Raw genomic sequence first — 26654 nt, forward strand, 5'->3', positions numbered from 1 at the left:
GCGAATTGAAAAAGATTAGGAACCACTGATCTAAATTGACCTTCTGCCGACTCTTGTCCTAGTTTCTGATAACCTGTTAACAACGAAAAGCACGCACACAGCTCCTCCTTCAAACTGAGGCTACATACATACCATACATTTAAAGCATATCACCCCACACCAAGAATCTTGTGAGCTGTGGCTTGTTAAGGGTGCAGGGAATTGCAGCTCTGTTGGGGGGAGCTACAGTTCCCAGGAATATTCCAGGGGGAAATGTGTGGGATAACCAGCCTCATAAAACCAACATTTATAAATCTAATTAATGCATGGTTAATATCATGGAATTAGCTGTCCTACTAGGCTTAGCTATGTCCACTTCCTTTACCTTAGGAGGAACTAGTCTATCAGGCCTATCATTCTCTCTCAGTCCACCAGAGCTCAGCATGTAAAGAGCGTTGAGCTGGTTGCTCCAGCTCAGACCACATGGCTCTCATCAGCCACTCTTGAATTCCTATACTGTACCAATAATCTAGGAACCTTCACCACTTTGTAGCTAAGCCAAGTTTTATGCTTATTGGGTAACTTTTCAGAATGCTGTATGGAAAAGCACATGAATCTGACCTTGGGCGTGTTTGTAAGTAAACCATTTCAAATGTACTAAATGTGTGGTCTTTTCCCGTGCTGGAGGAAGAGGAAAACTTTGGGAGGAACTTTGAAGTGCACATTTTTAAAGGTCTAATAGCCTCTATTTCCATGCTTGACTGGCTTGATAGTTTGTGATTTTGAATCTCTCACCCAGTACTTGCCCCAAACCTGGATCTTGGCATCCAGGGAATCTCCTTTTTCAAGCATACCTATTATTTTTCCATGAACCCACGAAACGCGCTTCCAATGCACTCTAACTGTGCGTTGTGCCGCTCCAGCCCACTGGGAAAGCCTCCTTTGTGGTGGCGCTGCACCCGAGGAGAACTACAAGCCCCAGAATCCTCCAGGCGCCCCCACCTGCCTCCGGAGCCCCGCCTCCCCGTGGAAGTAGGAGGGACCGGCGGCGAGGAAGGGAGATGAGGATGGACGGAGGGGAGGCAACGCGAGGCGTGCGGAGGGCTCCTTGCGCGTGGGAGAGCTCCCAGCAGCCTCTGCCCCCCAGCAGCCGAGGCAAGTGGGTGAGGCTCAACGTCGGCGGCACCATCTTCCTCACCACCCGGCAAACGCTGTGCCGCGAGCAGAAGTCCTTCCTCTGCCGCCTGTGCCAGGGAGAGGAGCTGCAGTCGGATCGGGTAAGCGAGCGAGCCCGGCGTGCCAGCGCAAAGGATCGCGGTGTTTTCGCGGGACACGTGCGCGCCCTGCTCCTGCCGCGGGGATCGGTTGCGCCTTCGGCCCGGGAGGGAGAACAAAGGAGACGCTGGAGGAAGCGCCCTCCGCCGCTCTTGTGTCCCTCGCTCGGCCGTGCAATTTTGCAAGGCGCGCTCGCTGGAAGGAGTCGGGCTTGGCTTATTTTTTTTTATTTTTGCAAAGTCATAAGGCTTGCATTGCAAATGTTGCTGGGCCGCTGGATTTCCATGCATGCACCCACCCCCGGTCAGTATATACAAGCTTCTCTCGCCTCCTTTCTGGCATCTGGGAGATTTGGAAGAGGCGTGCCGACGAAACGCAGCCGCTGAAGGAATCAAGTCGTGGAGGAGGAGCCTGATTCGGGAAGGAGCCTCGTACTGAGCATACAGTATTCGCAGAATTAAAATAAAATGAAACGACGCCTGTTTACTCAGCAGCGTTTTCCCTCCGCGCGCCCGGGCAATTGCAGCACCGCCTCCCGCTTAGTTTACTTGTGTGATGATCAGTTTCCCCGGGGAGGCAATTGGGGTGTTTGGGCGCGCGCTCTGGATCTCAGATGCGCCTGATTTACAGACCGCACTGATGGGCGCACCCTCAGAAATACGAGAGCCCAAAGCGATGTAAGCGCCGCGTTTGCTTCTCCTCTCCCGCGTTGCTGGTTTGCCCCGCCAAGCCCTCACTGGACGCTGGTCGTCAGGACGGGGTGGCGCGCCACGAAGGCTCTTTTGGCCAGCCTTCCGGGCGGCGAATCCAAGGTGGTGTCCCAGAGCCCAAGGTGGGGCGTTCGGGCTGCAGTCTGGACTCGCTTAGCTGGGAGTCGGTTCCGTTGAATCCAGTGGGGAGTATTTGAGTAGCGATGAGTAGGATGTATCAGTGTTGAAGACCAATAGTTGATCTTGGCTCTTGATTGCTCTTGCAGTGATATAAATACTTAAAGTATGTTTTATCAGAGAGAGTAAGCGAATTTTTGAAGTACTGTATGCAATTTCAAAGTTTCAGCTTCCCAGTTTTAAAAGTCATAGCTGCTGAGAGCAGATGGAAGAAAGAAGTAACGCCAAACCTGCAAATTTGGCTTACAATAGCCAACATTTTTTGCCTTCCCAATCTCTCCCGATTCCTTTCTCTCAATAGCATCAGCCTGTTCTGAGGCTTCCTGCCGCCTTGGCTCCTGTTCTTGGCCTCCTGCCTTCCAGCCCAGCACTTTCTGGCCACTGCATTCTGTTGCATTCAATTTCCCCTATCCTTAAGCAGCTTGCGAGAAGCTTCTTTCCCATTCAAGCCAATGTTTCACTTCCTTCACAGTAGTAATGCTGACTTAAGAGTCCAGGACACCCTCTTCCTCAGTAGTTAGATTTATGAGCATTCTGTGACATCACAGCAACAGAGGGGGCATACCATGGACTATTGACAGCTAGCCATCAGTCAGATGACTGTTGACAAATTGGATGCTGTGTTTGGACACAAGCATCTTTGGACACTTACTACCTTTGAGATTTGGTGACCAGAGCTGTACAATATATTCCAAGGTTTGTCCAAAGTAGGGGTGGCGAAACTCTGGCACATGGGCCTAAAAAGGCCCACTAGGCACCTTCATTTTACCCACAAATCCATTTTGGTCAAGCCATGCCCACCTGCCCTATACCTAATACAGTGGTACCTCGGGTTAAGTCCATCTTAACCTGAAATTGTTCTTAACCTGAAGCACCACTTTAGCTAATGGGGCCTCCCACTGCTGCCGTGTTGCCGGAGCACAATTTCTGTTCTCATCCTGAAGCAAAGTTCTTAACCCGAGGTACTATTTCTGGGTTAGCGGAGTCTGTAACCTGAAGTGTATGTAACCTGAAGTGTAAGTAGCCCGAGGTACCACTGTGTAAGGTATGTGGCAAGTCATCATTATCTGGCTCAGCCAGAACTGGCCCTGCAAGACGGTGTTTTGCAAGCGTCCTCTGAAGTCCCTTGCAAAGTGCTCTGCAAGACCTACACATGCCTAAAAAGACTCACTTGACATTGCAGTGCTGTCAGGTGACTATCAGGTGGGCAGACCTGCCCACCTATAAAACTTGGGAGCAGATAATGATCAAGTCCACCAGCCACTTCCAGTTCCCCACCTGTAAGCTAAAGGCATTATGCTGCTAGCAGTTTTATTTCCATCTGGTTGGTTGGATGGCCGTCGGTCTTGGTTGCTTTTGTTGAGATTCCTGCATTGGGGGGGGGGGCTTGGGTTAGACTAGGTGACCCCTGTGGTGGCTTCCAACTGTACGATTCTATGGTGACTAGAGCTGTACTCATTATAATCCACACCATAGGTTTGTTTAAAGGCATTTTGGTATTGACAGTTTTGTTTTAGAGCACAAACAATCCCTAGCATGTAATTTCTGTTTCCACAACTTCTGCACACTGGATCAACATTTTCTTTAAGCTCTTCATTCACCATGACTTCCAAGATCCAATTCTTGGTTGGTTACTCCCAGTTTGCCTTCCACCTGTATAAATGTGGTTAGGATTTTGGTTCAGTGGCTCACTGTGCGCTTGCTTACATTGAACTGCATTTGTCATTGTACGGCCCATTCTCCCAGTTTTGAACTGCTTTACAATCACTTCTTGTTTGTACATCCTGTATAGTTTGGTTTGTCGTCAGCAAATTTCGCCACCTTGCTTCACACCCCTGACCCTTGGTCATATGCAAAACAATTAGAAAGCACCAGTCTCTATACAGATCACTGGAGGAGCCCATCTCTTGTATTGTGAGATTTGCCCATTTATTCCTCCTCTCCTTTAGTCAAGTTCTGACCCATAAGATGATTTCCCCCCTCTTATTTCATGAATGCTAAGTCTACACAACAATGTACCATATTTTTTGCACCATAACACTCACTTTTTTCCTCCTAGAAAGTAAGGGGAAATGTCTGTGCGTGTTATGGAGCGAATGCCTGCGGGTGGCGGGGGCGGGGGATCTGCTGCAGTTGTGAGCAGAGGATCCATGGTTCCCCTTCCTCCCCTCCTCTGTGGTTACAAAGCATGGATCCACATGGATCCTCAGGATTTTTGCATTGGGCTACTCCAAACTCACTGTCAGATCACATGTCTGTGGCCACAGCATGAACCACAAAAATCATATATCCACTATTTCGTTTAGAATATTTTTTTTCTTGTTTTCCTCCTCTAAAAACTACGTGCGTGTTATGGTCTGGTGCGTGTTATAGAGCGAAAAATACGGTATATTTGATCACCCCTATCCAGATGCTTATTAACACTCTCAAGGGTGGTTCATGAGACAAGATTTATGCTTGTTTGTTGTCTGCTTCTTTTGTTTAGGATGAGACGGGTGCATATCTCATTGATCGGGATCCCACTTATTTTGGACCCATTCTGAATTTCCTCCGGCATGGGAAGCTAGTACTGGATAAAGATATGGCAGAGGAAGGTAAGTTTTCAGACCTGTGCAATTATCACACAGGACTGCCTGATACCCGAGTACAGGACTGCCTGATGTTGCTTGGCGTGGCCAATGGAACAAAGTGAGTGCATCAAGGCATGACTTAAGCTGACTGTAAGAAGTGGATGAACTAGCCTATAAACCAGTGGTAGGGAGCTTCTGATCCACGGGCCTCCCCATTTGGCCCATGAGATGCTTTGGGGGGAAAGGCTTAAACTGCAAAGTAACAGTCTTCAAGGAAATGCTTTGTTTACAGTGCTGCTAACATCCACTGTAAATAGTGTGGTGGTGCCATTGCTCTTGTTGTGCTATGACAGATCCTCTCTCTCAACTTTTTGTCCCTGCATCCATGACGTGTGTGTGTGAAAGGAATGTCAACATTTACCGTAGTTCCATTTACAGAGTACAGGGAATGGAGCTAATATATTGTCCTGTGATGATAATGTTTTGATCCTTGAGAATACACTTGTGCTTTTGTGTCCTCAATGTTTCAAGTTTTGTCCTCTTGGTACAAAGAGAGAATTCAAAGCAAAACACTTTGTTCCAGGGCCATGAAGAATAAGGTGCCAGCTTCAGGTTTTATGGGGAGGGGAGTTTGGGCAGGATGCCCTCACTGGGAGGGGGGTCCATCAGTGAGTCTGTGCCCCCATTGCCATTGTTTTTACAGGTTGTTGCTCCTCTGCCGCCTCATTACTACCACTTGCCTGCTTGCCAGACATAGTCAATAAACAAGCAGGCACTGGGAACTTCACCATCACTTGCTTTCCCTCCCTCCCTTCTGAGCCAGAGGCAAGCAGAACAGATTGCCTAAGGGATCACATAGCACCATATATACCTGCCAGGCAACTGTGCTCCTTAGATGGTGCACTGCTAAGAGCACTATGTGTTCCAGAGGTGCACTTAGTATGCACTAGAAACCAGGCGTTTAAGTTTTGCAGCTCCATTCCTTTGGAATCAGTTGGCAGCTGAAGTGAGACTTCTTATTCCAATTGCATTTCTTACTTCAATTGCATCTGTGCTATGTAAATCTTTGTGTTCCTTGCCTTGTTTTTGATTCTGGACTTGGCTTATCCACACGCTTCCATTCTTACTATATAAATTTATGTCGTCTTCTGTGCGTGTATCTAGGCAATTTACAAACATCATGGAAACAGCGAAAATAGTTTTAAGAACCGTACCGAATATAACTGAAGAGAGGTTTAAAAACAATACAAAAAGAAAATCTAAGGCCAAGAACTTTTCATCCAGCTGGAAAAGCTTGTTTGAACAAAAATATCTTAATATCTGTTTCTGGAAAGTTCAGATAGTGGGTGCCTATCCTATATTGACAGGAATGATGTTCCACAGAACAGCGGCAACCACATTGAAAGCCCTGCTCCAAGTTACGGTGGAGTGGGCTTCTGATACTTTAGGAACTTGAAGAGGTCGCTTTGCTGTAGAATGCTGTGGCCTACTTGGGTACATAAGGAATAAGGAGGCCTCTCAAGTAACCTGGTCCTTAGTGGTATATAGGGCCCAGACCTTGAACTTGGCACAGTAGCTGATTGGCAGGTAGTGCACATCCCACAAACAAAGGTGTTGTATGCTGATGGCGCTTGGCTCCTACAGAAAAAGAATCTAGCCGCTGACCTGCCCTTCCAAACCAACTTATATCGAGCACATTGCAGTAAATCCAACTTGGAGGTTACCAATGTGTGGGCAATTGCAGCCAAGCTGTCTTGACTAGGGCTGGGCAATGTCAGGTTTTCAACATTGTGATGTTGAAAGGGAGGAATGAGCTGCATTGGCCCCTGCCCTGAAAGGTGTCTGGGTGAAACCGCTGCCCCCCCCCCCATGCTGAGGAAGTTTGTGGTGGTTTCACCCCAGTGACTCGTGGGGTGGGGAAGAGGCAGCTGGCTCCAGGCACCAGGAGGAAGAGGCTGCCTGCCCGTGCGAAGGCGGCGGAGATAGCTCTGTGGATGGAGCTTGTCAGGATTTGTCCGCAGGGCTCCCTTGCCACCTTCGCATAGGGGGCGGCTTCTTTAAACTGCTCCACTGAGGGGTGCACAGCTGTCGAGGCCTCAGCGGAGAGGTTTAACAAAGCCCCCATCCTGTGCGGTGGCAGAGGGACTTGGGAGCAGTGGTGATTTCAGCCGTGATACATCTCCCGGGCTTAATCTCGAACCCAGAGCAGGTGTATCTATCTTACCAGCTTAAGCTATATCCTAATAAACCACCTCTTTCTCAGGGGAATGGGGGTAGACAAGTCAAGAGCAAGAGTTGTCTTTGAGCTGCTCCACTTTTCATTCATTTTCTGCATCGCAAGCCAGGAGTAAACACAGTGAAAGAAATGCTTGCTCTGACAAGCAGTTATGGATGACCCTGACTGGTGGCGTGGTGCAATTTTGGTATTCTACTTTTATCCTCGCCCCATCTCTGGGAGCTGGAACATTGGGCATGGGCAGGAATCAGAAAGCTCATCAAGGTCCTCTTAAACATTGATGACTAGAACGTCTGTGGTCATGTCAAAAAAGGAAGGTCCTCTCCCTCATCTCCCACTGCCCCCTGGGATTGAAGCTTTCAGTGGCCATAGTTCTTTATTCATCTGCTTCTGCGGAAGGAAACAAAGATATTGCAAGGTCAGGGTTTGAAATAAGATGGTGTGTCTGAGCGGGTTCTGGGTAATAACAGAATGCTGGTTCCTAAGCATCCTTCTCTTTCCACTGTGGATTCATTAAGTGCCTATTGCTATTGCTAACTAGGCAGCGGAGGAGGTTGTGCATGCCTCTGGGGAGGTGATGGATTCAAATAACCAGAGATTAGCATAGCAGATGACAAATGCTTATTTGCCTATGTTGCAAGAAGCAGCATCTCATGTTAACGATCGAAAGGCAATATATATCCCTATATCTCTTACTGAGGTCACTAATTTGTCTTTCTGGAGAGGGTAGCCTTCTTCATGGGTTCAAAACTTGTTGATTAGTTGATTCTCCTTGGTTGACTAAAAGGGGTTCATTGTACAGAGACTTTATTTTCTTGAAGCTGACCTCATTTGCACCTCCCATCGTTCCATGTCCCATTTCTCTTCTGCGATAGAACATAATTTAGGAGGGGGGGGAATAGTCTTTGCTCCAGCAGGGCATCAGAGAGCTCAATAATTATTTTCCATTTTTCATGATGCACAGCTTGCCCTTCTGTTTAGTACTATTCACGAGAGGCTGTTCCAGAACCCTGCTCAGGGGCATGGAAACCATTTCACCTGCATTAATCCCAAACTGAATAATGGGACAGTTGATTTATTCCCTCCTCTCTGCTTAACCTAAATGGGTCGCCTTCATTTGAGTACCAGCTCCATGTATTCATGGATTATCGTCTCCTCTATCTTTGGCACTCTGTGCTTGCATTCATTTAAAGTGTTCTCTGTACTTATTGATTTATTCATATATTTTTTCATCACCCTTAAGAGTATGCAATAGGTACAGAATTCCATCCTTATGTGAAACTGCTATCCACACACAAGGGCACAGGGCTGCCAACAGGATTGCTGGGCCCTGGTAAAGGTGTGGATTGGGCCCTCAGCTCCATTCGCAAAAGAGGAGACAAATCTGTACCACATTTTGCATATGCTCTGTGTCACATGCAAACTTGTACTATCTTTTGTGGGTGGAGTGGAGGGCCAAAAAAAATAAATCTCTCTCTCTCTGTGTGTGTGTGTGCACACCCATGTAGGAAGATATCTAACTGACAAGAGGAGCTACTCCCATAATTGTGTTTCCATGCTAGGGAAGGTTTAACCTGTTGTCACACAAGTAGGATGCATCTATACTATACATTTAAAGCACTTTTCATACCACTTTAAGCAGTCATGGCTCCACCCCCCCAAAAGAAAAGAATCCTGGGAACTGTAGTTTGTTAAGGGTGTAGCGAGTTAGGAGACACCTATTCTCCTCAAAGGGACACAATTCCCAGAGTTCTCTGGGAAGAGGGATTGATTGTTAAAGCTCACCAGAAATTGTTAGGCTATCGATACTACATTCTGTGTAATGGTAGGCGTGGCATTTTGGATTGCAGGTGGAGAAAGTTGTCAGAAGATATTTATGTCAACCAAAGTCTGGGAGCCCATGCGTTGATAATTCAAAAAGCAGTGCATTTTAATAATGCTTTTTGTTATTTAATAATTTTAATAATTTATACCTCCCTAGTAATAGATTCAGCATTTTTTTTGTTACAGGTCGAAACAGCCACTCTCCTCCCCTGCAACTCCATCTCTATTGAGCAAAAGGATTTGAGCCTTTGGTAGGCAAATATATACCCATCTAAGTGTTTATATTTGCAGCAACAGCACATTTCCAATAATCATTCTGACCTCTGGTCAGTTGTGGCCTCTTAGCCTACTCTCCCTCACAGGGTTGGTATGTGGATTAAATGAGGAGAGAACCATGCAGGCCACCTTGAGCTGCTCAGAGAGAGAAAAAAAGTAGGAAATAAATGCAATACATAAATAAATAAAAACTCCCCTATTCCCCCTCTCCTGCTGCTGCTGCTGCAGTCAACTTACTAGCTTTTTCCAGTGGCATTTCCCTAAAGCACCCTGGATAGCAACACTGCAGGACTGTCGTACACAACTCTCTCTCTGAGCCCCTCTCCCAAGTGTTAGTATAGCAATATGTGAGCTATGCTTTTTCAGGCACAATGCCCCCCCCCCGCAATATGGATAGACTAATCATAGCATTTTTTTCGGTGTTTACATAGGGGGAAAATGCATTCTTGCACAAAATTAATTTTGTTATAGTTTTCACCCCCAAAGGCCTTTGAAATCCAGCTTTTGCATTATTAAAGGTAAATGTGCTCTAAAGGTGTTCCAGGACCTAGACTGGTATTGTCCTGAATATATGTGGACATATATATGTGGACATGCTGTTTGTTTTTCAAGTGCTAGGTTCTGCTTCCAATTTAACAACTCAGATTTACAACTTCTGTGGTATGTGCCACCCAGCTTCTCGCTCTCTGTGGCTGTGCATGTGTACACTTCCCACATTTGTATACGTGTGTGTGTGTGTGTGTGTGTGTGTGTATAGTGGCCATTTGCCGTTTTAGTTTTGAGCACTGTTAAAAGAGTGCTGGATTGCATTTTCAACATTAGCTGCAGCATTTTCCTTCCTTTGCTCTCATTTACATCAAGTGCCCCTCTGGGGTTGCCATCCTTAAGGTCAACTGGGACATCTTTATAATTGTGGCATCTCTGCGAAGTCTTTTTACTTTGCAGAGGGCATAAATACCAATGGTAGAAATAAATACTATAATAAAATGATGGGCCTTTTCTGCAGTGGTTCCCCATTTGTGGGATGCTATCCCTAAGGAGCCTCACCTGGCGCCTTTATAACATACCTGTAGGCACCAGGCAAAAACATTCCCCTTCTCCCAGGCCTGGCATCCCCAAACTCGGCTCTCTAGCTGTTTTGGGACTACAATTCCTATCATCCCTGACCACTGGTCCTGTTAGGGATGATGGGAGTTGTAGTCCCAAAACAGCTGGAGGGCCAAGTTTGGGGGTGCCTGTCCCGGGCCATGGCTAATGAAAGAATCTGACCTTTTAAACTGGGGGGGGGTGTTATTGTTTTTGTTCGTTACTACATTATGATTTTTTGTGTTTTTATATTGTAAACTGCTCTGTGATCCACTGATGAAGGGTGTATAATAATAATAATAATTTTCAGTATTTATTTAAACATTAGTAGTAATAACATTCCCTTCCCCCCACCCCTGTAGCTTTCTTTTCTCTCCGTATTTTCTTGTTAGCTGTGAATTTCCTTTCTGGTGTCCATTGTATAGCAAGAATCAACTCTGTCCGGCATTCATTAAGCCGATAGCTGTTCCTCACTACACGCCCTTTGAAAAACCCCTACTTTAAACATAGTTATCAATTTACTTAGGTTTGGAATCTTTTTCTCTTGCAAGTTGTATCTTGGTGCTTGGTATGTAGACGGCAGTTACTTGTATACTCCCTGCCTCTAGGAAATTTAGACTCATTTGACTCCACAGTGCTGTGGAAGTCTTGGCTTCGGGCAGCGTGCACAGAAACAAGCTTTAAAACTAAAAGTGTTTTCTTCATCTTCTCTTAAGAGTTCTGCCCAGACACAATTGAACCACTATCATTTTCGAAAGAAGAGCCAACAATCCTTTGCTTATGTTATGAAACCTAGGTTTCTTTTCATTGCCCATCACTTTAGCTATCAGTTTAGTTCCTCTTCGCCAACCCAGTGCCTTCCGGATATTGTACTACAACTCCCATCTGCCCCACCGAGCACACTGGGTGACCTTGAGATTGATTGCTCTCAAGCCTAACAACCTGCCTCACGGGTGTGAGGATTTAAAAATAGAAGGGGTGGAGGAGAGCTTTGCATGGTGCATTGAACTTGCAGGAAACATGGGGTGGCCATGTACATAACAGGGTGCTTCACCCACAAAGGAAGAATGGCAAATGAAACTAATGGGGTATGCAGAATTAGCAAATCTAACAAGTAATGTTAGAGAACAAGAAGAGACTATATTTAAAGAAGATTAGAAAGCATTTGTAGATAATTTGAAAAACTATTGTAAAAATGTTAAGGCACTAGTCGGTTTGGAGTAAGCTCAACTGTTTAAGATTATATGGAGGGAAATATTATAAATTTATTTATTTGGTTTTTCAAAGTAACATTTTACAGAGATGTATCAAACAAAATTAATAAAAACAAGATTCCAAGGAATCCCCTGGACTTCCATTCTCCCCTTTGTGGTTCCTGTTATTAATAATTTTCTCCCGCATCTTTTATGATAATCCAAATCCTTTACATTTCTATTGTGTCCAGAATTCAGCCTTAAACTACAAGTAATATTCCAATCCTACTCACTATATGGAGGGAAATATAGAGGTAAAATGGCTTTGCTTAAAATAGAATATGCAGCAGTAACCATTAATTTAAAGAAACCATGGAAAATGGATGGGAAGTCAATTGTATTTTTTATGTCCTTCCTGTTTTTATTTCTCTATTTGTTATGCTTGTATTTTGGGGAAAAAATGTATATATATATTTAATATATGAAAGTAAATAATAGGATGGCCTTGCTAGTTGGTTCTGATGGGTTTGGAGTACACATGTGATTCAACCTACCCATGGGATCTAAGCATCCCTATGGAGCCAGCAACAAAGGAACACATAAGAAAATAAGAGCCTGCTAGATCAGAGTCCATCTAGTGGAGCATCCTGTTCTCACAGTGGCCAACTAGATGCTCATGGGCAGCCACTAAGTAAGACCTGGGTGCAATAACACTCTCCCTTCCTGTGGTTTTGAGCAACTGGTATTCAAAAGCATGCTGCCTCAAATCATGGAGGCAGACCATATCCATCATGGCTAGTAGCCATTGAAAGCCTTTAGCTCCATGATCAAGGTGTCTCCCCTGCCAGGTAAGTATTTGATTGACGTTGGAGAGAGACTGAGTTGAGAAATAAGACCAAGGGTACATATTGATACAGGAATGTATTAGATAAAATGTAAAGAAATATACAATAATAAGAGTACATTCATTTGAAAAAAAGGAATATACAACGGGATAGACCGGAAGTCTAAAGTGTTAGTATATATATGATTTTGGAATAGTTTTTTGCCCTGTTTTTTCCCCTTTTCTTTTACTGTATATAAACTTTGTATACAAGTATTAAATTCAATAATAATAATAATAATAATAATAATAATAATGATGATGATGATGAAAGCCTTTAGCTCCACAAGGTGTGTATGGCACAATAAATCTGCTCGTCTTTCAAGTGCCCAGTTAGCTCAAGCGCCCAGAGAGTTCACCCTCCCTCGCTTTACATGGACTTAGGGTATCAGCCCTACCCTAGGGTAGGCTGCTTTTCAAAATTTCATCTGTGTAATCTTTAAACCTCTGCGGCAATATAACTCTGGCTCAGGATCCAGAATTAACCAGCTGTCTGGTTATAGAATGACTAGATGATGGTAACAAAGGATGAGTATTTTTATCGAGAGCTGCTTGACAATGAGTCAGCTCAGTGGCTTGGTGCTCATTATTTTATCTCTTGCACGCTCTGCCTTTATTTCTAGGGGTTCTGGAAGAAGCCGAATTCTACAACATCGGGTCTCTAATCAGGCTAATCAAGGACAGACTGGAAGAAAAGGACTACACTATAACACAGGTGTGAACTGAATGGCCCCAGAAAGCCTTTGGCAAGAAAAGAAAAATACTAACAATAACAGGGAGCCTTCATGTATGAGATGAAAACCAGGGGGCTTTGCACCTCCCCAGAACGGCAGAAAATCTTAAATTCCACCTTCTGAGGATGCGCAAGAAGGAAATCTTGCAGAACTGGTAGAAGAAAGAAGGCCAGTCTTTCATCCCCCCAGAGGAGGAAGTGAATGAATCTGGTTGTTTTAATTTCTGAGCACTCCCTAGCCTGGATCTCAGATTACAGTTTTAATTGCAAAGTAGAAAAGGGTGGTGAATCATTGCTGGGAGGGATACTCCTGAGATTCTGCTTCTCTGCATGGTTTGGAGATACGGGGAGGCAGGAACAGAAAGAATATTGGAGAAAATAAATTGTTTGAGAAGCAGAGGGAGATCTGTGGGCGCTCAATGGAATGGGGGCGTTCCAGACTCCTGGGCTCTTGTCCCTCATGGTAGCAGTATGACAAGAAGCCAGCACACATTTCAAGCAGCGTAAGAAGCTCAGATATATAAGGCAATTGCCAAATGGCACCTAGAACCTAGGTTACGGTCGCCACAGCAGGACAGCTAGGCTCCATTCCCTCCACCCAATGAAATATATTATTATTTCATTTTGTTTCCATACCACTTTACATTTTAAAGAGGGGGTGAATCTCAAAAGCGGTTTACAACACATTAAAACATTCAATAGAACAAATTCAGCCTTCAAGGGGAATATCTCTGATCCTTCTCTAAGTGACATTTTGCTTCCCCCATATTTTTTTAGCTGCTTAATTTATATAGCTGCTGCATAGCAGAAGCCAGTGTAGTGTAGTTGTTGGAGTGGAGGACTAGGACCTGTCTGGATTTTCACTTTTTGAAATATGGCAACCCCATCTTAACCTACTTCACAGGGTCGTTGTTGTAATTAACTGAGGAGAGGGATTCCTTGGAGGAAAAGGTGGGGTATAAATAAGTGCTTCTGCTTACCTACTTAAGAAAGCTGGAGAGGAGAGGCCAGCCAGGTGGAGATGTCTGTCACCAACTTGGCATGCAGAGGTCTCCATGTGGTTGCCGTTGGACCTGCGCCAGTTGCAAAATGTACCTGGGGAATTTTTAGCACGACTTTCAAAGAAAGGATCTAGCAACCTGCCTTAAGGCAGGCCAGGCACTCTGCTCATCTTGCTCAGTGTTGTCTGTTTTGATTGGCAGTGGCTGGAAGGCTGAAGTCTTTCACGGCATGGGCTGCTGAATCCTTTTAACTGGAGATGCCAGGCTTGAAACCTGGGACCTTCTGTTTGTGAACTGTGGTCTGTCTCATCCCTGTTCTGAACGCATCCAGTCTACTGACTGTTTCTCTGCCATGTGAGAGGGACAGAGGAGGCCTTTGAGTCAGGAACTGGCAGCCAACTGAATTGATGAGGAAGGCCTCAAAGAATTATTTGCATAGGTGCATCAGAAGGGGCCTTATACCAAGCCAGGCTATTATTGGTCGAACCACCTCAGTTTTGTCTCCGCTGACCAGCAGTGGATCTCCACAGTTTCCCCCTGCTGTACCTGGAGATACCAGGGCTTGAACCTGGGCCCTTTCACAGGTAGATCATTTGATCTACTGCTGAGCTTACAGCTGCTCCCCAGATATAGATGTAAATGCTCACAGCCACCAGTTGCCCCTAGCTTTGATTTTCTTCGACAAGTAGATAGTGCAGGCAGAACTATCTGATGCCCAGTGATGTTGATAGCCCCATCTGGCTTGGTCTCCTAATGAGAATCTGCATGGACAAAGGGGTCTGCTTTTAGATCTCATACCGGTGTTTCCTGCTTTTTTCCTAGGTGCCTCCGAAACACGTGTACAGGGTTCTGCAGTGTCAGGAGGAAGAACTCACACAAATGGTTTCTACTATGTCAGATGGATGGCGTTTTGAACAGGTATGCAGGAAGAGGTGGGGTTATATAAAAAGGAAATTGATTTTGCCAGGGTTTAGCTTCTGCAGAATCTCAGACACCCAGACAAGCGCCACTTGGCTGCAACAGAGGGGAATATGGGAAGCAGATCTTACCCACTGAGAGACCAGCTATGTTGGGCTTCTCTCCCCCAGCTGTTTCCATTCATGCTGGTCCTTAGCAAAACCTTGTAACTTAAGAATTGGTGTCTATTACCCCCAACTCTCCCCATTACTTGTTTGTTTGTATTGTGTCCTTTCTTTGTATTTCAGGGGTTGGAAACCTGTGGCCATGCAGGGAGTGTTGGACCACCTCCCCCCCCCCCCAGCCATTAGCTCTGCTGTCTGGGACTGTGGGGAGTTAGACTTCAACAACTTCCCCATCCCTGCTCTTTTTGATCATGTGTGCTTTTAAAGTGGCCACATGCCCAAATCTTTACCAGCCAACAAAGACAGGAAGTGTACACATTTACTGCTTCATTTTTAGCATTCCTTCACTACTTGCAAAAACAGTTTGCTCAAAGGTGGCCTACAGAGCCTTGGAGCTTCCCATTTTTACCGAATTTTGTTTCGGAGGAGTACTGAATGTTCCTCACTTGGCTTACTTTGCAGTAAAAGGTATTCTCTCCTTTTCCACTTCTCAGCTGGTGAATATTGGGTCATCCTATAATTATGGGAATGAGGACCAGTCGGAGTTCCTGTGCGTGGTCTCCAAAGAGCTCCTCAGCTCGCCCAGCGGCCTGTGCACTGAGCCCAGCCGGAAAGCCAAGGTGAGAGCAAATCACTAGCATCTCGAATTTTCACCAGTCCCATGTTTTCAGATATAGAATCATAGAATTGTAGACTTGTGAAAGGGATCCTGAGGATCATCTAATCCAACCCCCTGCAATGCAGGAATATGCAGCTGTCCCATACGGGGATCAAACCTGCAACTGTGATGTTATCAGTCTCACACTCTAACCATCTGAGCTGCGAAGAATCTAAATGACAAGCTGCTTAAGACTACACTACTTTGCTTTGGGCCATGAGGCACCCTTTCACATCAAATGGAAGGCACGGGGCACCTGTCACAATGGCCATCTAGATCCCATGGGAAACCTGCAAGTAGGACACGAGCTCAGTCATCCTCTCCCACTCAAGATTCTCAGCATCTGGTACTTGGAGACATGCATCCTCTGATACTGGAGGTAACATCTAGCCATTGTGGCTAGTGGCCATTGATGGCTGCATTGTTCATGAATTTGTCTGATTCCCCTTTAAAGCTCTCTTAAGTTGATGGCCATCATCACATCCCATGGCCGCAAGTTCCATAGTTTTAACTATGTGCATTGCGAAGTAATGCATCCTTTGGTCTGTCCTGAATCTTGGACTGTTTAGCTTCATTGGGTGATGACCCTCAAATTCTTGAATTATGAGAAGGGGAGGGGAAATCAAACCAAACATAATTTCATGCCCACTTTCTTTGCTTAACTTGGAAATGTGGCAGATACTGTGTCCAAAAACCCCCCACCAGAGAGCAGGCATCTCATACCTGCCTTATGTGGTCCTTTGCTTGCTATTCCAGAACAAGTTGAATTTCCCAGAAGGCCTGACTTGAGGAATATAAGAATCCCTCATGTTTGTGTAGTGCTGTCAAGTGTCCAGAGCTTTTCGCAGGCATTATCTAGTTGCAATCCTTATAGTACGCTTGTCAGGAAAATCAATATTATCCCCAATATTGCCGTTGCGAGGTTTGAAGCTGAGAGACGGTGGTTTGCTTAGGCCTGTCTTATGCAGTGGTGGGGAAGCCCAGGACTGGGGGGCAAATACAGCCCTCCAAAGCCCTCTTATCTGGCCCTTGATTCTCAGGCCACAGCCCATCTCCCAAGTCACACCATTCCCATGTCAGTTCCAGCTTTACCTCAAAAACCTTTGCCGTTCTGGTTCTGTGAAAATGCCTCTTGCTTGCCTTCGGGGAAGGGGGGAGAGACAGCACGTTTGTGAAGAATCCTGAATTTTGCATGGCAGGTTTGTGCCTAATGAATACAGACAGGAACTGGGTCTGTTGCTCTGCACTCTCTCTGCTGTTCCCCACCCCTAACCTAGTGAGTTTGCAGCAGAGGTGGGATTCGAACTGGGGGCTTTGATTCATCACTGAGCCTCTTAGCTGCCATATTATACCAGTTCCTTGAACCAGGAACTGCAATTATTTCATAAGATTATAAGAAGTGCAGCATCCTGTTCACACAGTGGCCAGCCAGATGACAGTAGGAAACCCACAAGCAGAATCCGAGCCCGTGAGCTGCCCTCCGTTATTTCCAGCAGCTGGTATTCAGAAGCATTATTGCCAGTGTGGTGTAGTGGTTAAGAGCGGTGGACTCGTAATCTGGGGAACCGGGTTCGCGTCTCTGTCTCCGCTCCTCCACATGCAGCTGCTGGGTCACCTTGGGCCAGTCACACTTCTCTGAAGTCTCTCAGCCCCACTTACCTCACAGAGTGTTTGTTGTGGGGGAGGAAGGGAAAGGAGAATGTTAACCGCTTTGAGACTCCTTAGGGTAGTGATAAAGCGGGATATCAAATCCAAACCCCCTCCTCCTCCTCCTCCTCCTCCTCCTCCTCCTCCTCCTTCTTCTTCTTCTTCTTCTTCTTCTTCTTCTTCTTCTTCCTCTGTGGAGACAGAGCATAACCATCTCCCGCTTTGACTACTGCAATGCGCTCTATGTGGGGCTACCTTTGAAGGTGACCCATAAACTACAACAAATCCAGAATGCAGCAGCTAGACTGGTGACTGGGAGTGGCTGCCAAAACCATATAACACCAGTCCTGAAAGCCCTACATTGGCTCCCAGTACAATTCCAAGCACAATTCAAAGTGTTGGTGCTGACTTTTAAAGCCCTAAACGGCTTCAGCCCAGTATACCTGCAGGAGCGTCTCCACCCCCATCATTCTACCCGGACACTGAGGTCCAGCACCGAGGGCCTTCTGGCGGTTCCCTCACTGCAAGAAGTGAGATTACAGGGAACCAGGCAGAGGGCCTTCTCAGTAGTGGCGCCCACCCTGTGGAACGCCTTCTCATCAGATGTCAAGGAAATAAACAAATATCTGACTTTTAGTAGACATCTGAAGGCAGCCCTGTTTAGGGAAGTTTTTAATGTTTGATGTTTTATCGTGTTTTTAATATTCTGTTGGAAGCTGCCCATAGTGGCTGTGAAAAACCCAGCCAGATGGGCGGGGTATAAATAATGAATAATAATTATTATTATTATTATCTTGGTTAGTAGCCATTGGTCCCTTCATCCTCCAGTCCTCTTTTACAGCCATCAGTGTTGGTGGCCTTCACTGCCTGCTGTGGGTTCTTTGGCTTCTTTGGATGTCCACGAGGGTTAGGAAAGAGTGAGAAAAGTATTCTTTATCTGCTTTCTCTATGCCATGATTAATTTTTTTTTTAATAAACTTCTATCATGCCCCCTCTTACTTGCCTGTTCTCTAAACTGAAAAGTCCCAAAGACTTCAATCATTCCCCATAGGAGAGTCTCTCCACCCCCTTGATAATTTTGGCCGCCCTTTTACGGAACCTCTTGAGAACCCAAATCCTCACCTACAGAGCATCTGCCTTGTGTGCAGAAAGTCACAGGTTCAATCTAGTAGCTAGACTTGCAAGTATTTGTGCTCCACCTTCCTTTTTTGTACTGCATGCAGAGCACAGAGGAGGACCTAGAGGAGGAAGAGCAGAAGGAAGCGGAGCTGCAGGAGGAGGAGGAAGAGGAGAAGGTGGTGGAGCAGGAGCGAGAGGAAGCCGGAGTGGAAGAGGAGGAGAAAGGTGCACCCAACCTCTGAAGACAGCCAGGAACAAAACCAATACCGAACCTTAAAGCCGCATGCTCCCTTTTCTGGCGGGAGCAGGTGGGGGCAAGCACGAAAGGGGTGCTTCTGCAGGGAGGGAGCAATACCTGGTGGCCAAAGGCTCAGGGAGGGTGGGGGGAGATCAGTTCATTTCGGAAGCCGCTGCATTTAGGTCTAAACCACGTGTGTGTAGTGGTGTTTTTCTTTTTCTTACTTCTGAATTTGTTGCAGTTTGGAATTTTACCCCAGAATCCCTCCAATTCCCTCCCTGTCTTCTTCCCTTTTGGGTTCCTTTTCACTTTGGCTTTTTCAGCTCGTGCACATTTCTCACTGCCTTGCCAATCCTTCTTTCCTCACCTTCTTTCTTCTCTCCCTGAGCCAGCAAAGATCTTTTATTCTTTCCCAGCCTAGATCTCTTCCTCCTCCTCCTCCTCTGCCAGCCCAGCCCTGGTCTGCACTCCCAGACTTGGACGAGTGACTCCCTCTCCCTTCCCTTTGCTTGGACATTTGGGTGTCCTGGGTGCACCCTTGTCCTGAATTTGTCTTCCAGGGTAGCCCTTGCAGCCCCGGAGTGGGATGGAGAAACTTGGGGCAGAAGAGGAATGCAATTTGGCCAGGGAGCAGGGGAGAGATAGCTGTATGCAGTGAACCTGTGAAGCTGCCTTTATAGCAAGAATGTGAAACCTGTTGCCCTCCTAGCTGTTGTTAGACTCCAACTCCCATCATCCTGGATGATTGGCTATGCCAGCTGGGGCTGATGGGAGTTGGAGTCCAATAACAGTGGGAGGTTCACAGGTTCCCCACCCTGCTCTATGGTAGAGTAGGCCAATAGCCCACCCAGTCTACTGCTGTCTATTTTTTGATGGACAACAGCTCTCCAAGGTCTCTGTCTGGAGTCCAAGCGTTATTCCTTGACCCTCATAGCTGGAGAAGCCTGAGATTGAGCCTGGAGCCTTCTGTGTGCAAAACATGCTTCTCTCTAGCAGCAGGGCAGGCACTTGGTGCTAAACCAGAGAAACCCACATCCTGTACTGCAGGAATCCATGTATCTGTGCTCAGAATAAATGAATGCAGATTTGCATTGCATGTAATACGCTTCTTTCTTGTTATGGTGCTTAAGAACTATTGCGGAGGGCAAGCAGTGTGGTCTGGGAAAACTAGCAGGAGGAGAAATCAGGGCCTAGGTGCAGGATGGGGAGGGGCAGGAATCGATGCAACACATAGCAGATCTGCTCCATGTCCACCTCGCTTCCCCCAGTAGCCTTGGTTACTCATTTTCAGCAGCGGCTGCTCATTGTTGCCCATCCTCTCTCCTAGCGCACCCGCCTCCCCCTGCAACAAGCTCACAACCTTGAAGCCTAGAAACTGAAAATTTGGATTCGCAAGAAGCCAGATTCTGTGACCAGGCATTGTCCACAATCCAATACAGAGTTAAGTGCTCTTAAGGCTACTGATTTCAACTGAAGATGGAAACAGAAGAGTGTAGCAATCATTTTCAGTATCTTCGTACAAACTCTATTCCTAGAAGCAGCTATCTAATCCTTTGGTGGGGAGGTGTGGATCTTGCTGGTACTTTGCTTGCAAGTTCCCACATCTGCCTTCCTTCCGATAATTGTAAAAACTTATGTTTTCTTGGCAGGAACAGATATTGCACTGTAGCTCCTGGCCCATGAGAAGCGTTCCCTCAGATGCACTTGCCTCTTCCTCAGAATTAGAACTCAGGATTTAGCAGAAGGGCTGTCTTTTCCATTACGAAGAAGCCCTCATTGTCCTCTGCAATGAGAGCTGGAGAATTTGGTTCTAGGAGTGCAGGCTTCTCCTTTCTCCTTCTGCGCAGGAACCTCTGCAATCCACTGTGGCCTGAATATCACATCGCCCTTCAGGCTACTAGTGCTTTTATGTGCATGACCCCCTCCCTCCCTCCCTCCCTCCCTCCCTCCCTCCCTCCCTCTCTCTCTCTCTCTCTCTCTCTCTCTCTCCCTCTCTCCCTCTCTCCCCCTCTCTCTCCTTCCCTCCTTCCACTTACCCCTCTTCTGCCTCCTCTTCCTCTGTCTTATTCCGGCTTTCTCCCTTTCACTTGGCTTCTCTGGCTTTGCTTGTTCTTGTCACTTTAAGCTGTTACAAACCAGATGTCTCAGGATATGATGCTGATCAATGTTGTTTTTTTTAATGTTAATTTTAAAGTCTTTATTTTTGTACTGTACTTTTTTCAAAATAAAAAAAAAACAGCCGGGGGGGGGTGCGGGTGGAGTTAGAATAATATTGCATTGTGGACCTTTTTACACAGCATTTTACGTTTGTCACAAATTATGAGCCACTCTTACACGGATGGAAGAGGTGTGTGTTTTGCCTTCAGCAGATCTCTCCGCTCCCCTGCCCCACAAGCCCTAGGGTTGGCATTTCATGCTGACCTGGTTCACAGCCCCCACCCCCAGCCAAACCATGGCTTAGTGCAGATGGGCGAGCACCTGGCCTACAGGAGAGCATGCTGCTGCTGCTGCTGCTTCCGCTGCTTTACATCCCCCCTTTTTGTTCTGAGCTGTGCCAAGCCTAGATTTAAAGTACAGTCGTACCTTGGATCCCAAACGCCGCAAAACCGGAAGTGAGCGTTCCAGTTTGCAAACGTTCTTTGGAACCCAAACGTCCGACGGGGCTTCCACAGCTTCCAATTGGCTGCAAATCAGAAGACACGCTTGGGTTTCCAGACGTTTTGGAAGTCAAACGGATTCCGTTCGACTTCCAAAGTACAACTGTAATTTGAACCCAGGCTCATGGTTTAACTTTTGCAGAGACACCATGAGCCAGAAGCCACAAATCTTGGTTAGAGTTCATGGTTAGTCTGGAGAGAGGTAAGTCACAAGTGTAGGTTTGGATGATAGGCTAGGCAAAGTCATGGCTTGTATCAGTGGAGCAACTGGTGAGCAAAGCAGTCACAATCCCCTCTCCTGGAGTCTGGACCCTCATGGCTTCACTCTTAGCCATGGTTTGACTTAGTGTGGCATGTGAACTGGACCACAGTCACAGCGACCCCTATGGGGAACAGCAGAGCACAGCCTTACAGCTTTTTTGTCTCCCATTCCAAATTCTCATGTTTGCTCTGTAGGGAGGCAGTTTCTTGATAGGCTTGAACTCACAAATACACTCACCCCTGAATAGAACACTATATCAGAGACAGGGGATCTGTGGTCCTCCAAGGTGGTGTTGGACTCTTAACTCCCATCATTCCAGGCCACTGACCCTGCGGGCTGGGATTGATGCGAGTTGGGAGTCCCAACAACAACTGTAGGGCCACTGGTTCTGCTTTATTTCAATAAATGGGAATGACAGGAGGATACTTCCTGGAGTGTTAGGTCAGGAAGAGAACACCTCTAACAGAAAGCCAGTCCCATTTTACTACAGCAGGCTCTGCCGCTAATTCCGTTAAGATTGGATGGTAGCCACAAAACTGTGCCTGAGATTGCTGTGTAATAACTCCTGAATAAATTCCACAGACTATTACTACTGTCTCGCGTCATCTCACCGTATGTGAGCTGGGTGCTCTTTTATGTATAGAACCGTTTTCTCCATAAAGGCATTTGAACTCTGCCAGCTGTCTTACGTTTTTTTCTCTCCAGGAGGCAAAACTCCACACTCGGTTTGTGTGTTTTGGAATAGGAGTGGCTGCAGTCCTTCAGCCCAAACATGTTGATATCTTCAGGAGTATGTCACCAGTTTCTGCTTGTCATAGTATTTGAAAATGGTCATAGGATAGATAATTTCCATCGGGCTTAAAAGAAAGGAATAGAACCTAGAGATGAAATCTAGGGCAATAAAACTTTTGTTATGAAACTTGGGACTTAACCTTCTCTGATGGGTTAAGGCAGGTATGGGTCCCTCCTGTTGCTTGTTGGGCCCCCAACTCCTATCAGCCCCAGCCAGTATGGCCAACAGTCAAGGATGATGAGAGTTGTCCTCCAATGGCATATGGAGGGCTACAGGTTCTCTCATCCCTGATGTCCTGCCGTTGAGAGAGAAGCATACAGAGTCTTCATTGCTTGTGAATTGCTGCTTGCTGTCTTCTGGCAACCTTTGGAGATACCCGAAGCAAACACCCTGCTGCTTCTGTTGTTTTCAGCTGGTCCTACCTTCTGGTTGACCATTCTATCTCCAGCCTCGGATAACACACTGCTGCAAACTAGGAAACAAGGCACTTGCCATCTGGCCTTACTGGAGGATCAAAAGGTTTGGATGGGAACAGAATCCTGACAAAGACCCAGAAAATGAAATAGGCCACAATTGGCTACATTTGCAATATTGCTTGTACAAAGCTAAGGCATTGATCATTTCAAATTTCATAAATATGTCAAATGCTACATTTTATATTTAAGTTATAAGACGATGTATGCTGGTAAAGCAGTAAAAATGGGTTTGATAAGAAGCTTAGTGTCAGGGTTTCTGGGAGAAGTGAGGAGATGGCAGAGGAGACGGAAAGCGAGTGGGAGGAGGGAGAGAGAGACGAGGAAGAAGATGACGGAATTCGAAGGGAATCTATGAGCCTAAGCAGTGAGTCAGAGGATTCCCAAAAGGGAGCTAGCATGATCAGGCGAAAAGCAGGAGAAGAGAGAAGCTGTGAAAAGTCAGGGAAGGAGGGGAGAAAGCCCAGTGAAGCACAGACGCTGTCAGAGGGGTCTCAGCCGGAACGGAGTAAAGGGGGTGGAGTTGTCAGCCTCTCGGAGGGAGGAGGAACAGGAGAAAACAGAGAGAGGGGGTTGGAGCAAGGTGTTCAGCCGGAAAGGGTAGAGAGTGGAACAGGGGGCAGTATAGAGGACGAAGGAAAGGTCAAAAGCAACGTACGCGCGCCAAGTTCAAACATAGAGGCGCGCGGAAGTGGGGAAAGCTCAGAGGAGGAGCCTGGCCCCAAAGCCAGAAGGAGGGGGCAGGAGGCGGCAGAGGATTCAGCCTCAGGCGAATCCCGGAAAGAGAGAACCCAGGGGGGCAGAAAGACCCTGCGGAAAAGAAAGGAGAGGAAGAGGTGGTCTAGAGCCAGGCTATTAAGTTGGTGTGGAGGAGGGGAGGAGTCAGAGGGGGACTTCGGCGGTCTAACGTGACAGACGTACAGCCACAATGCTGAACTGTGAAAAAAGCAATTATCTTCAATAAACTTTTCCTGTAAGTAAACTACAACGGAGTAAGGTCTCTCGTGAGCTGGGACCCACCTGGGTGGCTGTGACACTTAGTATTGCATATATTTGGTTTCTTTTTCTCTCCCTCCACCCCCCGCCCTGCCCCAGTCCTCAAGATTTCTAGAAAGTGTACATCTCTTGTTACGGATGGTGGCAGACTGAGTCCAGCAGCAACTGGGGGCCCTCAGATTATCCCCCCCACTGCATTTATGTGTTTCCACAAACTCTTTGGTCACCCCCACTGATTTTTCTTTGTGGGGGGTTGCATCCCACTCTCAGCAGAGTTCCACAGAGTTCTAGTCTTGTGAGCAGCTCCAATATGCTTTCTGCTGTTCACTTGCTTTACTTTGGCCAAATTTAATGTTTGAAATGTAGCTAGTTAGTAATTGAGCATGTGTTGGATCAGTGCCCAAGTTTTTGGGGTGCTTAAGGTGAAGGCTTAAAGTTCCCATCAGCTGCAGCCAACAGGAAGGATGGGAGTTGGAATCTAGCAACAGCCGAAGAGCCAAAGGTTCCCCATTCTTGTTCTTAGATTACCCATCTCTGGTTATCGTAGAAAACAAACCAATGACAGACACTACAACTGACCAAATGGCAGGGGAGCATAATTTGCAGTTCCTCATAAGTCAGGGACACCTCACATTTTGGGTTTCATATCAGTCCCACCTCACTTGTGGTCCTTGCAGGTGCTTTCTGCTACCCAGCACTGTATCTTTGACTAGCAACAGTTGAATATTAAGTGGGACATGAGCTGATGTGGGATGTCCCAACAAATATAGGACATGGGGGAGAGAGGGGTGAGGCCTGCAGGTGGCTCCTCCACACAGCCTGCATTGCCTCGAAAGAGAAAATGGGTTGGGCATTTGCTCAGCTCTTCGTGGCTTGCTTAATCCATTCCATTACACTGGTGATCCTGGTGTAGACCCCGTAGTAATTCGGACGTGCACATCCCATTCCCCAGCTCACCAGGCCAGCTAGAAACCACCTGCCGCTCGGCTCCTGACAGGCAAGGGGTCCCCCAGAGTCGCCCTAGGAAGAAAGGAGAAGGAAAAAACACCAGTCAGGTCAGGGGGAAAAAGTGGAAGAGAAGGAGACAAATCGGAGAAATGTGCTTTGAAACTGGCCATGCAATGAGTTGCATGGAAACAAGAAAGTTTGTTGACAAGGGCCTGAGAAGACCTTTCTGTGCCGTGGGATGTGGTGCACCCAGTTACCTGGCAAGAGTCCTTCTTTCCATCGTGGTAGCCAGCGCAGAGCATCTTGGACGTAACCTGGTAGTGATAGGCTTCATTGCACATGTCCTGCTGCACTAGCGGCACACTCACCCTTTGCAAAATCTTACTGCTGGGACCTGTATGTCGGGTACAAAGGTCAAGACTGACTGAAGGAAAAAGAAATCCTACCTCTTCATGAAATTCTCCACAACACATATTTTATTCCACATTTGCATTTCCTACCCATTCAGTAGGTCTTAGGCAGGAGAAGCAGTGAAAACCTCCCCATATATATATTTTTTAAAATAATATTTATTACTTTTAAACCTTACAAACAAGAAGAAAAAGAAAAGGAGAAAAAACAAAAAAAACAAAAGAAAGAAAAAACAATACAATATATAAACAATACACCACACAACATTAACGCATTAAACTAAACAAAACAGAACAAAAACAATTTAAAAACATACATCATACCATTTCAATGCCTTATCTTTCGTTCCCTTGTTTCATCGACTTCCTCTCATCTCCCTTTTTGTGTTCCACTTCTATTAATTGTTTCAGCAAATCCTTTCCATCTTTCACTATTTTCTGTCATATAAATATCTTAACTTATTTTAACCTTATTTCCATTAATACTATAATACTTATTTATGCTTAACTCCTTATAACACTTCTACTAAGGCCATATAATTTCATTCCAACATTTTTCTAACACTCATTAATTTTACCCTATTTCTATAAGAAAACCTCCCCATATATCCACCCCCCCCAACAAGCTTATTGGCAAACCCGATACTTTGAAATACCATCCATACGCTTGCATGATTTTCTGGAAAGATTCGCTAGGGGGAGCTTGGGAGCATCTTACTGCAAAGCAGGTTTCAGGGATAACATTCTGCCTTAGCTTGTCATACTACTTTATGATGGTGAGTCGGGTTTTTGACAGGACAGGACACACCTAAGCATTGTACATGCACCGTTTCTGCAAAACTCAAGAGGTGTTCTTGCAAGGTTGCTGCTGATTGCATGGCTTCACTTAGATTCTTTTTTTTTTAAAGCTGCAGAAAGGGGACTCTTGGAAAGGATGTGATATATATATATATATACTGCGGATTACCTCCTTCCTTAGTTGCACCCCAGCCTGTGATCCAGCACAGGAGGCCTGCCTCAAAGAGATGAGAGCTGGCAGGCAGACATATAGGCTGGATGAAGGCTGAATAGATGACTGGGTGGTCGAGCTGCAGCAGTGCCACGTCGTAGTCATGGCTGTCCTCTTCATAGTACGGGTGCTGCAGGATACGAATCACCTTGAAGGAGACCTCGTTTTGGCTGCTGACATTCAGAAGCTGCTTGCCAAGGTAGACTGTCCAGACAGTGGGGGAAGCCTGCCTGGAAAGCAAAAGGGGAGGGAAGGGTTTCGGCAAGATCTTTGCACGCATGCAGCTCCTGTTCTCCAGCTCCCTAAAGACTGCTCAGGGGGGCAGGTGGAGGATCTTGCCTCACACTATTATCCACCTAGCTCAGCGTTGCTACTGAGAGCATAAGATGAGCCTGCTGGATCACACCAATGGCCCATCT

At 46.3% G+C, this 26654-nt stretch overlaps 2 protein-coding genes across 2 annotated transcripts in view; one reads left to right on the top strand and one right to left on the bottom strand.

Moving 5' to 3' along the window:
- Positions 1–1017: 1017 nt before the first annotated feature.
- KCTD17 (potassium channel tetramerization domain containing 17) lies at positions 1018–19553 on the top strand. The gene is made up of 6 exons (XM_081879533.1): positions 1018–1256; positions 4627–4735; positions 12833–12924; positions 14766–14861; positions 15520–15645; positions 18554–19553. The coding sequence occupies exons 1-6, from the start codon at positions 1041–1043 to the stop codon at positions 18689–18691; spliced, it is 777 nt and encodes a 258-aa protein (XP_081735659.1). The 5' UTR covers positions 1018–1040; the 3' UTR covers positions 18692–19553.
- A 4396-nt stretch (positions 19554–23949) lies between these two features.
- TMPRSS6 (transmembrane serine protease 6) overlaps positions 23950–26654 on the bottom strand; it is a 30068-nt gene continuing 27363 nt past the window's right edge. The window contains exons 16-18 of the mRNA XM_081879464.1: positions 26194–26465; positions 25074–25210; positions 23950–24888 (exon numbers count right to left, since the gene is read on the bottom strand). Of these exons, the coding sequence (XP_081735590.1) occupies positions 24727–24888; positions 25074–25210; positions 26194–26465 (571 nt within the window). The 3' untranslated portion in view covers positions 23950–24726. The remainder of the gene's footprint in view (positions 24889–25073; positions 25211–26193; positions 26466–26654) is intronic.

Source organism: Podarcis erhardii (genome assembly GCF_964252035.2).
Source record: "Podarcis erhardii genome assembly, chromosome: 10".
Classification (NCBI taxonomy): Eukaryota; Metazoa; Chordata; class Lepidosauria; order Squamata; family Lacertidae; genus Podarcis; species Podarcis erhardii.